The 14,298-nt window shown below is 46.0% G+C and overlaps 1 protein-coding gene across 1 annotated transcript; it reads left to right on the forward strand.

The window, feature by feature from the left end:
• The first annotated feature begins 10,545 nt into the window (after positions 1-10,545).
• Positions 10,546-12,974, forward strand: LOC738663 (tubulin beta-8 chain-like). Its single transcript, XM_054682599.2, has 3 exons — positions 10,546-10,721; positions 10,985-11,282; positions 11,758-12,974. Exons 1-3 carry the CDS (start codon positions 10,665-10,667, stop codon positions 12,813-12,815), a joined length of 1,413 nt encoding a protein of 470 aa, XP_054538574.1. The 5' UTR covers positions 10,546-10,664; the 3' UTR covers positions 12,816-12,974.
• Positions 12,975-14,298: the final 1,324 nt, after the last annotated feature.

Raw genomic sequence — 14,298 nt, forward strand, 5'->3', positions numbered from 1 at the left:
TCTGCAAGGGGGCCTGCTGGTCACTATCAAGGTATAGTAATTAAAGCAGCATGACACTAGAATAAAAACAGACATAAACACAAATGGAATGAAATAGAGAACTTAGAAACAAACTCATACGGCTAATTTTCAACAAAAGGGTCAAGAACATACAACGAAAAGTAAGACAGTTTCTGTAACAAACAGGGCTGGGAAAACTGGCAAGCCATAGGCAGAAGAATGAAACTAGAACCCTACTACTTGCCACATACAAAAATTAAAATGAATTAAAGACTTAAACCTAACGCCTCAAACTGCCAAACTGCAGAGGTTGCAGTGAGCCAAGGTCGCATCACTGCACTCCAGTCTAGGTGACAGAGTGAGACACCATCTAAAAAAAAAAAAAAAAAGACATTCCTCACAGAAATAGAAAAAAAAATTCTGAAATGTGTATGGAACCATCACAAAACACCATAATAGTCAAAGCTATGCTGAGTATATAAAATAAAACTGGAGGAATTCCATTACCTGGTTTTAAATTATACTACTAACTTATAGTAATTAAAACAGCATGACACTAGCATAAAAACAGACATAAAGAAAAGTGGAATGAAATAGAGACCTTAGAAACAAACTCATACAGCTAAACTAAACTTATTTTCAACAAAAGTGCCAAGAACATACAATAAAAAATAAGACAGGTTTTGTAATAAATAGGGCTGGGAAAACTGGCAAGCCATAGGCAGAAGAATAAAACTAGAACCCTATTTCTTGCCACATACAAAAATCAAATTAAAATGAAATAAAGACTTAAACCTAACACCTCAAACTATCAAATTTTTACAAGAAAACATTAGGGAAACTCTTTAGGGCATTGGTTTGGGCAAAAATCTCTTAAACTATGCCCCATAAGCACAGACAACCAAAGCAAACATGGACAAATGGAATTACAGCAAGTAAGAAAGCTTTTTTAAAGTGAAGGAAACAATAAACTGAAGAGAAAACCCACAGAATGGGAGAAAATATTTGTAAATTACCCATCTGAAAAGCAATTAATAGCTACATGATATGGTTAGGCTTTGTGTGCCCACCCAAATCTCATACTGAATTGTAATCCCCAGGTGCTGAGGGAGAGACCTGGTAGAAAGTGATTGGATCATGGGGGTGGTTCCCCCCAGGCTGTTCTTCTGATAATGAGTGAGTTCTCATGAGATCTGATGGTTTTATAAGGGGCTCTTCCCCCTTGGCTTCACATACATGCTCTCTCGCCTGCTGTCGTGGAAGAGGTGCCTGCTTCCCCATCTGCCATGATTGTAAGTTTCCTGAGGCCTCTCCAGCCATGTGGAACTGTGACTCAATTAAACCATTTCCTTTATAAATTACCCAGTCTCGCCAGGTGCAGTGGCTCATGCCTGTAATCCCAGCACTTTGGGAGGCTGAGGCAGGTGGATCACGAGGTCAAGAGTTCAAGACCAGCCTGGCCAAGATGGTGAAACCCCATTTCTACTGAAAATACAAAACTTATCTGGGCATGGTGGTGGGTGCCTGTAATCTCAGCTACTCAAGAGGCTGAGGCAGAGAATTGCTTGAACCTGGGAGTTGGAGGTTGCAGTGAACCAAGATCATGCCAGTGCACTCCAGCCTGGGTGACAGAGCAAGACTTCATCTCAATACATAAATAGATAAATAGATAAATAAATAACCCAGTCTCAGTTTTTTTTATAGCAGTGCAGAAACAGACTAATACACTACAATATATTGAGTTCAAAATATTCTATAGAAAAATTCTAGTAATCCAGTTAAAGAGTGGACAAAAACTTAAATGAATATTTATGAAAAGAAGACATACAAATGGCAAACAGCCAAATGAAAAGGTGCTCCACATTACTATCATCATAGAAATGCAAATCAAACCCAAAATGAGATACCATTTCACCCCAATTAAGGTGGCTTTTAACCAGAAGTCAGTCAAAAACAAATGTTGCTAATAGCCAAGATTTGTAAGAGACCTAAATGTCCATCAACAGATGACTGGATAGAGAAAATGTGGTACATATACACAGTGGAGTGCTATTCAGCTATAAGAAAGAATGAGAGTCTGTCATTTACTGTAACATAAATGGAACTGAAAGTCTTTATATTAAGTGAAATAAGTCAAGCACAGAAAGACAAATGTCAGATGTTCTCACTTATTTGTGGGTGCTAAAATTAGAAACAATTGATGTCATAGAGATAGTATAAGGATGGTTACTGGAGCTGGGAAGGGCAGTGTGGGAAATGGGGGATAGTGGGGATGCTAAATGGGTACAAACAATTTTTAGAAAGAATGAATAAGACAGTATTTGATAGCATAACAGGGTGATTATAGTCAAAAATAATTTAATTATACATTTTATAAAAACTAAAATACTATTTAATTGGATTGTTTATAACACAAGCTATAAATGCTTGAGGGGACGGATACCCTGTTTTTTATTATGTATTACTCATTACATGCCTGTATCAAAGTATGTCATGTACCCCCATAAATATATACACCAAGTATGTACCCACAAAAATAAATTAAAAATTAAAATTAAAATTAAAACCAAAGCGAGGAGAGTATAATGAGGCATATGTGACCCACGGCTTGAACTAGCTTTTCAGGTTAACTTTGGAATGTCCTTATCCAAGAAGAGGGGTCCATTTAGTCAATAGGGGCTTAGAAATTAATTTTTAGTTTATAAGTGGAAAAAAGAAGGATTTTTAATCCTGAGCCATAGCTCTCAATCAATCCCTGCAGGGAACCCTGTTCTTTACTCTGGAGATAAACACTAGTTTTCTTTCCCACTGAATAACACCACATTTCAAAATGAGGGGAAACATCTTGAGACTAAGATGTACAGCCTTATTAAATTTGATTTGATTTCAATTGTAATTAATTTAATCACGTATGTTCTAGAGTTTGTCTTCAGTCTTCTCCTACTTTAGGCCCATGATCTGTTGAATTTGCTCAGCTCCCTGCTCAGTAGCAGGAAATCAGAATTATCTAAAAACCTCATTGTGGCTGTCAGCGGTGGCTCATGCCTGTAATCCCAGCAATTTGGGAGGCCAAGGTGGGCAGATCACTTGTTGTCAGGGGTTTGAGACCAGCTGGCCAACAGAGTGAAACCCCGTCTCTACTAAAGATACAAAAATTAGCTGGGTGTGGTGATTCATGCCTGTAATCCCAGCTACTTGGGAGGCTGAGGCAGGAGAATCACTTGAACCCGGGAGGCGGAGGTTTCAGTGAGCCAGGATGGTGCACCGCACTCCAGCCCGGGCAGCAGAGCAAGACTCTGTCTCAAAATGATAATAACAATAATTAATAAATAAAAATCTCATTGTGTTCCAGACAAAATTTCTTTTGCATATCAACTGTGTCAACTTGCATATTAACTATAATCATTTGTTACTTTATATCCAATCCTGAGAAATCTCTGAGGACTAATTTCACTCTTTTCTGCCATTTTGGTAAACATACCAAATGCCATCAAACAAAATGCACAAAATTCCTGAGAAATACATTTTCTCCTTGAGGAGTAGACTTGCTGTGTTAGAGGAACTCATGGTTACCAAGCTTCTAGTTTAATAAACATGACTAGAATACTCTATCTTAACATGAGTAGCTAGGTACTCACCAGGCATCTAGAAGGTTAATACCTATAGTCTGAAAATAGCCACATTTTTTTTACTGGCCACAAATTACAATTGCAGAATATTTATGGCAATACAAGACATCTTCCACCAAGCCTGAAAAATGTATAAATGTCCTAGGAGTGCAGCATTTTTTCTTAAAGATAATATTAATGAGCTGGCTTAGGTCAACAGGTTAATGGTCATTGTTAAAACGAATAGCCCCGACTTCAGTGAGTACATCTGCACCTTCCAAGTTTAATTATAACTCTTTCTCTTTATAGTTACTTATAAGTACAGACACTAACAAAAGACAATGCATTCCTGCTCTTGTTTTCTGAGGATGTCCAACTCCGTAATGGAGTCATTTCTAATAAACTTGCTTCTTTCACCTCAAATTTCTTCCTGCACAAGATCTAAGAATCCTACTTTGTGATCTGTATCAGGACCCTCTTTTCCAGCAACATCTTTCAGCAATGCCATGAAGGGACACCAAGACAAGACCCCCACTCCAAGGAAAACAGTCCACACAGAATCAATCAGCTGGCAAGTGGGCTGTCTTTTAGAGTCGTGAAGCCATTCAGGTGGGCAAGAATGATTATCCACCATTACGTTAAGTGAGAGGCCCTAGGGTATAATGTTAGGGTGAGAGACTCAGCCCAAAGTTAGAGACCTGGGGGTGTCATACTCAGATTAGAGGCCAAGCTCACAAGGTTAGAGGCCCTGGGGTATATTGAGAAGAATGGATTTGGCTAAACAAGATGTTTGCCACTTTCTCTTTTTGGACTGTCCACCTTGTGCTCTCTGTCCCTCACCTGAGTGCTCTGCATCTTGTCACCTTTCTGCTCACCGCCTCTGTTTTCTAGTAGCCTGGAGGCTGCCCCAGGAAAGAGGCCCCAAACAGTTTAGCTTTTACTTTTCTCAGTGATCCTCTGACTTTTAGCTGACTGCTTATTTAATTTGCCACTGGTCCAAGTGACACAAAAAAAGAGATGTCTTGGAACCTAGTATTTTTGTATCTTAATTATCAGAAAAGATCAGCAGTAACCTCTCCATCATTATGACTAGAATTTGAAATGTATTTAACAGCCCTACATGATAAGATCAGATACGCCTGTTTAGTGAGAGCCTGTTTTATGACAACCCTCTGCAAACAGCCTCAAGATGGAGAACATGAGACTTTTTCTTAACAGTTTTCTCTCATTTCTTAACCATAAGGCCATCTTTGATGAGCTGGTATAGGGCAGCTGGACCCTACTTTCTAAACCCAGCATGTCACTTTTTTCCCGAAAGAGTTTTGTCAGTTTTGTCATAGCAGTTTTGTCATAGCATAGTCCATTTTGAAAATGGACTAATACATTACAATATACAAGTTACAGCCTTCCCATTTCCCCTGTTTGGCCTGACTTCTTTTTTTGCAGCTTAATTTGTTTTATAGAAGAGAAACTAAGTGGGAGGAAATACATTATATACAGGCTTCTCTGATGCTTGGTCAGGATAAAAAATTAAATTGGGCTTCTACATGTTTGATGGAGGAAAAGACAAAATAGGGACGGCACATAATTGATTACCCTTTTAATGCAAGTGCCTCTTAATATCAGGCTTTTCTTAGCTGGGGCTGAACTCCCCCTGCCAGTCTGAGCACCCCATAAGAACACTGTCAGACTCCTTCCAGTTCTGGTGAGGTGTGAAACATGTTATTAATTCCTTCTAGTTTTCCAGGGTTATCTAGTGTCTGGTCATCCTCTTCTCCCTGCCCTTCGAGTCCTGTCTTACATACACACCCCACTCTCGAAACACCCGAGCTTCACCAGAACAACACGCAGTGGGGCCTCTTATCAGCTGGCAAACTTGAATGTTTGCCCTCTCTGGGAAGTGACAGATGATAATAAGGACACTATATAGGTATATGTACCCTTTTCTATGTCTGAATTAGCCATATGCAAGGAGAAACTAAAACAGTTTTCAGAGGTTCTGGGAAAATTCATAGACTAATTTAAGAGGCCAACCTGGATGTATGATTTGACCAGGCAGGATTTGCATATATTTATGTTTACCTGCTGCATGGTAGAAAAGCAGTGCATTATAGGAGTGGCTAGGGTACATGCTAATAGGGTGGCAGCCTGCAACCAGAGACATGACACCTATCAAGTAGGAGGCACAGCAGTGCCTGACTAGGGCCCAAAAGAGAACTAGAATCTAGAAAAGACAAATGAATTAGGAAGAAAGTGGGATATAGAGAGATATAGAAATTGGGATAAAAAATTATGATCATTTGACTCCTTGAAGGAATAAAAAAAAATATGATAAAGCTTTTAATTTTTATAAAGTCTGGAAAAGTACTCAGGGAAAAGATGAAAACCTAGCCTTATTACAAGGGTGGATAATTTAGACTTTGAGGAAATACGCCAACACTGACCCTGACTCCAAGAAGGGACAGGCATTGCTAGCAGTTTATTTTATAGCCCAGTCTGCTTCTGATATCTATAGGAAGCTACCAAAAGCAGCCTTACACTTCCAGACTCCCATGGATCAGATTTTAGACTTGGATTGTGCAGTTTTCCATCACAGGAATAGGGCAGAGACAACATAAAATAAAGCAAATCTCGCAAGAGGCCCAGCTTCTAGCTGCAGCCTTGTGCTCTCCACCACTTCAGAGGCAGCCCCTTAACCCCTGGCCCTCACAGAGGAAGTGAGAAGGTGAAAGTCCCAGTCTGTGCCTCTGGGCCACTGTGCCTTGGATACAAATCAATGTGCCTTCTGTAGGAAGGTCGGCCACTGCCAAAGGAAATGCACTGTGCTTCCACGGGAGCCATCATCAGAGCCCAGCAGACTTGAAAGTGGGAGGGCCTGATACTTCCTGCCTCCTCTCCCATTGGACTATTAGCTATCCAGAGATGGAGGAGCCTCAGGTGACTCTTGAAGTAGCAGGTAGGAGTATTAACTTCGTGTTAGGTATGGGAGCAGATGACTCTGTCCTGATTCAATACAATGGGCTCCTGTCTTCTCATGATGGACAAGCCCAAAAACACTGCCTGTCTTCTAAGTTGTCCTCCAGGGCCTCTGGATTTCTCGCCTGCCTTTTTAGTACTGTCTGAATGCCTGACCTCTTACTGGGGAGAGGTTTATTGACTCAGGAGACCAAGTCATGGTCACCTTCACAGATCATAAAGCATAAAAAGTGTTACTTTTGTTCCTGACCCCTCAGGGGAAAAAAGAAGTTAAGAATGAGCTGTCACACTTACCATCTGAGGTGTTGTCTCAAGTAAATCTTGAGGTTTGGGCCACACAGGCTCTGGGAAATGCACTAAACACCTCCCCCATTCAAACCAACTTCAGCCTAGTTCTCCTGCCCTCAGAAGAGACAATACATTTTAAGGCAAGAAGCATGAGGGGAAATTCAACCCCTTATTGCCAAATTCTTGCCGTATGAGTTATTAAGGCCATGAGAGTCTCCTTACAATACTCGCATGTTACCAGATAAAAAGCCTAATGGCAAGTACAGATTTGTCAGAACCCTTAGAGCATTAAGAAATGCAGTTGTCTCCATACACCTCATTGTCCCCAGTACTTACCGAGTCCCAGGGGATGCAAGCTGGTTTACATTCTTAAATCTGAAAGACACATTTTTCTGCATCTCAATGCGTCCAGATTCACAATATGTTTGCCTTTGAATGGACTGATCCAGGTACACATTCTGCCTCAAAACTAACCTGGACAGTCGTCCCTGAAGGGTTCTGGGATAGCCCCAACTTATTTGAAAATGGCCTAGCTAAGGACTTAAGAAATCTACAATTGGAAAGGGATGCAATTATTCAGTATGTAGGTGACTTGCTCATTGCTAGCCCAACTAAAGAAGACTCAAATAATAATACTGTTAAGTTGGTAAATTTCTTGGAAGCTTGCAGATACAGGGCATCACAATACAGGGCTCAGATTTTGACTCAAAGACTTAAATATTTGGAATCTGTCTTAACCTCTGGAACTGATCAACATCCCTAGAAGATAAAAAAGTTATTTTAGTCACCCAAGGGTCCCAGTCCAACAAATGACTGTGGGCTCTTTTAGGAGATGGCTGGGTACTGCTGCTTATGGGTGCCCAGATTTGGACATGTAGCCAAGTCTTTATATGATACACTAAAGGGAAAGATTTAGAGCTCCTAGAACGTAATGAGAACTGCAAACAAACCTTCAATACTCTCAAGGAGAAATTGGGCTCTGCTGCAGCCATGGGAGTCCCCAAGTTGGATGCACCATTTTTTCTTTATGTGACCAAAAAGCAAGGCATAGGCCTTGGGTAATCTTGTCCCAAAACTGGGGGACATTCCAAGGCCAGTAGCCTAATCTTCTAAGCAGATAGACCAGGTGGCCTCAGGGTGGCCTTGATGTCTTAGAGCTATTGCTGCTACCACTTTTCTAGCAGGCAAAGCTAATAAACTAACATTAGAACAGCACCTACAGGTTTTTGACCCCACACCAAGGGAAGGTGGTCCTAGAAGCTAAAGGGCGCCAGTGGATAATAGGAGAATATTTATGAAAGTATCAGGCCTTATTGCTAGACCCTCCAGACATAACCCTTAAAGCCTGGCAAACCATCAACCCAGCTACTTACCTGTCAGGGTCCACAGGTGCTCCCAGCCTTTCTGGCATACAGGTTGTATTAGTCTGTTCTCATGCTGCTAATAAAGACATATCTGAGGCTGGGTAATTTATTAAAAAAGAGGTTTAATTGACTCACAGTTGCACGTGGTTGGAGAGGCCTCACACTCATGGCAGAAGGCAGGTGAGGAACAAAGTCACATCTGTTACATGGCAGCAGGCAAAAGAGCTTGTGTAGGGAAACTCCCCTTTATAAAACCATCAGCTGTAATCCCAGCACTTTGGGAGTCCAAGGCAGTGGATGACCTGAGGTGAGGAGATCGAGGCCAGCCTGGCCAACATGGTGAAACTCCGTCTATACTAAAAGTACAAAAATTAGACAGGCATGGTGGTGGGCACCTGTAATCCCAGCTACTCAGGAGGCTGAGACAGGAGAATCGCTTGAACCCGGGAATCAGAGGTTGCTGTGAGCCAAGATCATGATAATGCACTCCAGCCTGAGCAACAGAGCAAGACTCTGTCTCAAAAATAAATAAATAAATAAACCATCAGATCTCATGAGGCTTATTCACTGTCACGAGAACAGCATGGGAAAGACCCATCCCCCGATTCAATTACCTCCCACTGGGCCCCTCCCACGATATATAGGAATTATGGGAGCTATAATTCAAGATAAGATTTGACTGGGGACACAGCCAAAGCATGTCACAGGTTATGAAACAAATTTATTCTAGCAGGCCAGACGTAGGAGAGATGAGCCCCTTGACCATCCCAAGGAAGAGTGGTTAACAGATGCAAGTTGTTTTATGCATCAGGAAAACAGGAGGGCTAGATATGCTATTAGTAGTCAGCACAAGAGAATCAAGGCACAAGCCTTGCTGGCCTCGACCTCAGCTCAAAAAGCTGAGTTAATTGAACTTACTAGGCCCCTGCAGTTGGAAAGGATTTAAAGGTTAACATTTACACTGATTCCAAGTATGATTTTTTAGTGCTTCATGCTTATGCTGCAATTTGGAATGGGTGGGGACTCCTGACCCCCAAGGGCTTTTCCATACAACATCATTCAGATTTTGAGCTTGTTAGAATGCTGCTTTGCTGCCAAAAAGTGAGTATAATTAATTGCAGAGGACATCAAAAGAGAGACTGACCGTGTAAAAGGAAATGCCCTTGTAGATGCCACAGTCAAGGCCCCTGCACTGGAAGGGCCAATGAAGCTTGTGGGCGTGCTGGTCAGCATACATAGAACTGGGCCGGAATACCCTGAAGAAGAACAAAAATGGTCCAGGGATTGCATTTCAGTCCAGGGCCCCTCGGGCTGGCTGAATGATGGTAATAAATTACTAATGCCAAGTACCAGTCATAGGAACATAACTCGGCACTTTCATGATTCTTTTCACCCTAGAAGGGATTCTTTGTTTCTGTTAATGTCTCATTTGTTTATAGGGGTAAATCTTTTCAAGACACTAAAACAGGTGACTCAGCCCCGTGAGCTCTGTGCCTGACATGACCCAAACGGCCAGCAATTTTCTCCTCCAGTTAAACCTGTCCAAAATTGAGGAACTTATCCAGGTGAGAACTGGCAACTCTAATTTAACCCGATGCCTTTCTGCAGGAGATTCAAATATTTGCTAATGCTTACCGATACCCTCGCTGGTTAGATAGAGGCATTCCCCACTCCATCTGAAAAATGTTTACCAGAAGAAACAACTCCTCAGTTTGGGTAATCTAAAAGCCTGCAAAGTGACAATGGCCCATCTTTCACAGCAGGTGTATCCCAACACCTATCCTCAGTTTTAAGATTGCAATATGACCTTCACTCTGTGTGCAGACCGCAGCCTCTGGAAAGGTGAAAGGGTTAATCCTAAAGAAGACTCTAGCTAAATCAGAGGCCTGACTATCTCTAACACCCATAGCTTACTGCGGGTTTGAACTGCTCCAAAGTAAAACGTATAATTAAGTCCTGTTGAGTTCACATACGGAAGGCCTTTCCTAACCACAGATCTCCTAATAGATGAAAAGACTCATCAATTACAAAAATATGTCATCAATCTGGGACAGGTGCAAAGGCACTCTGTGAATATGGAAACAAGCGTCTTCCCCTCCCACATGGGAGGAAAATTCAGTTTCAGCTCAGCTAGGAATTTAGTCTTACTAAAGACGTGGGAGGAAGTTCTTCAGCTGAGCAGCTTTCCCCAACGTGGAAGGGACCATAGCAAGGACACCTGAGTTCTCCAACAGACGTTCAACGCCAAGGGATTCACAAGTGGGTGCACCTGTGTGGAAGTAAAGCTGTTGCTTATTCTGGGAGCCCAATCGGAGGCTGAGGGAGGTGGACGCGGGGCTATTTAAGCGTTAGCGGAGGGCGGGCTGGGTCGCTGCGCGTCTGCTCCTCCTTCTCGCGCTTCTGTTGCTGCCCTAATCCTGCTTTGGCCATGAGGGAGATTGTGCTCACGCAGATCGGGCAGTACGGGAACCAGATCGGGGCCAAGGTTGGCAGCCGGGGCTCTGAGGGCCCAGCCCGGGCCTGCCGGGTGGCCGGGGAAGATGTTGGCAGTGGCGGGAGCGGTGCCCCTGCATTGCGGCCCCTGGGCTCCCTGCCGGGGATGGTGGAACTGGGTGGCTGGCGAGGCGGCCGGGGTGGACCCCAGGGACAGGGCGGCCTGGGGATGGGGGTGCGGATGGGGGTGGGAGAGCGGCTGGGGCGCCTCCGTGACTCAGCCCCGGCCTGTCCGGCCCCTCCTGTCTCTTGCAGTTCTGGGAGGTGATCTGTGATGAACATGCCATCGACTCCACTGGCACCTACCACGGGGACAGCCACCTGCAGCTGGAGCGCATCAACGTGCACTACAACGAGGCCAGCGGTGAGACCCCCGTCCTTCCCCCACCGCCCTCCTGGGAACGTGGCTCTCCCCTCGCTCATGCCCTCCCGCCCCACGCAGGTGGCAGGTACGTGCCCCGCGCTGTGCTCGTGGATCTGGAGCCGGGCACCATGGACTCTGTGCGCTCGGGTCCCTTCGGGCAGGTCTTCAGGCCAGACAACTTCATCTTCGGTGAGCTGCGGGCGAGGACTGGGCTGCGGCTCCTTAGGGCAGCTCAAAATCCAGGAACGCCCCAAGGTCATCCTGCGGGAACTGTGGCGCCAGGGCCCCTGAACACCCTCCTGTCCTCAATCTGCCTCTCCTAAACGGGCTTCGGGAGGAAGGCCCGGGTGTCTCCTCAAGGTGAGGAGCTACTGATGTCCCTGCCGGGAGCTGAGCTGGGGCCGTGGCTACTGCCTTCCCTGAGAATGGGCAGGAGCCACCTGCAGCGAGGTCTGTTAACCCGTCTCAGGTTTGACTCCTGTCTTAATTCCTAACAGGGGAAGCTGCTGTCCTGTAACTCCGGGGGAGGGGGTTTCATCTGCTCCACCTGCAGGGCGAACGGTGCTCTCACCTCACGTGTGAACTTGGCCCTTCCTGCATTATGGTGGTGACCACTGATGACAGTATACCTGGCCATCGAGTGACTGGCTGTACTGTCTTACAGGTCAGTGTGGGGCCGGAAACAACTGGGCCAAGGGACACTACACAGAAGGTGCGGAGCTGATGGAGTCAGTGATGGATGTTGTCAGAAAGGAGGCTGAGAGCTGTGACTGCCTGCAGGGTTTCCAGCTGACCCACTCCCTGGGTGGGGGAACTGGGTCTGGGATGGGTACCCTTCTCATCAGTAAGATCCGGGAGGAGTACCCAGACAGGATCATAAACACATTCAGCATCCTGCCCTCGCCCAAGGTATCAGACACCGTGGTGGAGCCCTACAACGCCACCCTCTCAGTCCACCAGCTCATAGAAAATGCGGATGAGACGTTTTGCATAGATAACGAAGCGCTGTATGACATATGTTCCAGGACCCTAAAACTGCCCACACCCACCTATGGTGACCTGAACCACCTGGTGTCTGCTACCATGAGTGGGGTCACCACGTGCCTGTGCTTCCCAGGCCAGCTGAATGCTGACCTGCGGAAGCTGGCCGTGAACATGGTCCCGTTTCCCCGGCTGCATTTCTTCATGCCCAGCTTTGCCCCACTGACCAGCCGGGGCAGCCAGCAGTACCGGGCCTTGACTGTGGCTGAGCTTACCCAGCAGATGTTTGATGCTAAGAACATGATGGCTGCCCGTGACCCCCGTCACGGCCGCTACCTAACGGCGGCTGCCATTTTCAGGGGTCGCATGCCCATGAGGGAGGTGGATGAACAAATGTTCAACATTCAAGATAAGAACAGCAGCTACTTTGCTGACTGGTTCCCTGACAACGTAAAAACAGCCGTCTGTGACATCCCACCCCGGGGGCTGAAAATGTCAGCCACCTTCATTGGGAATAATACGGCCATCCAGGAACTCTTCACATGTGTCTCAGAGCAGTTTACAGCAATGTTCAGGCGCAAGGCCTTCCTCCACTGGTACACAGGCGAGGGCATGGATGAGATGGAATTCACCGAGGCTGAGAGCAACGTGAACGACCTGGTGTCTGAATATCAGCAATATCAGGATGCCACGGCGGAGGAGGAGGAGGATGAGGAGTGTGCTGAGGAGGAGGTGGCCTAGAACTCTCCTTTTCTAGGTAAAGGGGGGAGGCAGTGTGGATTCTTTACGGTGTTCTGACAGCCATGTGTCACTATGCACTTGTTCATTTGTGTCTTCACATCTCCTGCTGCATTTTAAAGCATTTGTATAGTATGCGGTTTTGCCTAATAAAGTGTTCTCACAGCATCTGGTTTCACCTCCATCTTCCATGGGCCCTCCAGCTACTGCTGCCAGATGCGCACAGTTGTCCTGCAAGGTGGAAGCTGTCTGGGTTCATCACATGCCCAGGAACAAGCATTCCAGTGGCTCCAGGAGGGCTCGGCATGGGCTGTGGACATGGCAGGCAGGCTTCACGCGAACTTGGGGATGCCCTGGGCCTTGGGCAGCGACGTGGTGGAAAACCTGTTCCTGAAGGCAAGCCTTGGCTTATCCCATGTACCAAACTTCTAGGGGACCAGCTGGCCATGTTTCTGGAACTTTAAAAGGGGTCAGTGAACCCTGGTGGACAATGTCCCCAAAGTCCCATCTCGGGGTAGGAATGTGGTCAGACAGCTGGCTCTGAACCAGCAATGAAGGGTGGGCAAGTGGGACCCCAGCCACTCCATCATCACGATGGCCTGGGTGTGTTTGTGTGGCCTCATTCTCTTAACGAGGTGGGCATGGGGTATCTGGCAGGGACTAGGCAGGAATCGAGCCCAGTGTCTGCTAACATGCACTGAACCCTATGTAGAAGGGGATTAGGTCCTGGGGGCTGCAGATGTGGTTGCTGGGCCTGTGACATGCACTGAACCCCTATGTAGAAGGGGATTAGGTCCTGGGGGCTGTAGATGTGATTGCTGGGCCTGTGACATGCACTGAACCCCTATGTACAAGGGGATTAGGTCCTGGGGGTCGTAGATGGCAGTTGCTGGGCCTGTGTGCTCAGGGCAGTCCCTCCAAAGGCACAGATGGGGTTTCTGAACAGGACCTGGGGAGACAGGCAGGTGCTCACAAATGCTGCTTCCCTCAACTGGCAACCAGTGAGAAAAACGCCTGAGTGGAGGTCTGACCTGCCCCAGTCTGGAGGGCTGATGCTCTTTGGAAAGGTGGCTAATGCGTACTGTCTGCTCTCTCCCTGTCCCCCACTCCAAAACTTCAGGGCAAAAATAATCCAAGATTGTCAGGATGAGCCTGGTGAGGGTGGCAACTTTGGGGACAGGCCCTTCAGCCTGGCAGAGTCTCCTCCCCAGGCTTCTTGGGGAGCCTGGACTGCAAAAGCCTGCTTTGGGGAAGCTGTCAAATGAGAGCTGTGTGTGTGAGCTGGGTGCTGGGCAGCAAGCACGGACAGTGTTCTTCTCCCTGGCTCTTGTAGAACTTGTCCGTGGCCTGTGTGATGGTCTCTTGGTAATTCCCACCCTACCCCCATCACACAGATAACATGAAGCCAGCATAGCCTGGGGGTGGGCAGATGTACAGGTTCTACTCCAGGTCCCCTGGGAATGCCCACCTGCTTCCGACGTGTCAG

The sequence above is a fragment of the Pan troglodytes genome, chromosome 2, assembly GCF_028858775.2.
Source record: "Pan troglodytes isolate AG18354 chromosome 2, NHGRI_mPanTro3-v2.0_pri, whole genome shotgun sequence".
Taxonomy (NCBI): Eukaryota; Metazoa; Chordata; class Mammalia; order Primates; family Hominidae; genus Pan; species Pan troglodytes.

Excerpts from the sequence above, each read along its gene's own strand:
- LOC738663 (XM_054682599.2), top strand. The coding sequence starts at position 10,665 with ATGAGGGAGATTGTGCTCACGCAGATCGGGCAGTACGGGAACCAGATC. Across the intron at positions 10,722-10,984 it reads GGAACCAGATCGGGGCCAAG|TTCTGGGAGGTGATCTGTGA; the intron begins GTTGGCAGCCGG and ends TGTCTCTTGCAG. Across the intron at positions 11,283-11,757 it reads GCCAGACAACTTCATCTTCG|GTCAGTGTGGGGCCGGAAAC; the intron begins GTGAGCTGCGGG and ends ACTGTCTTACAG.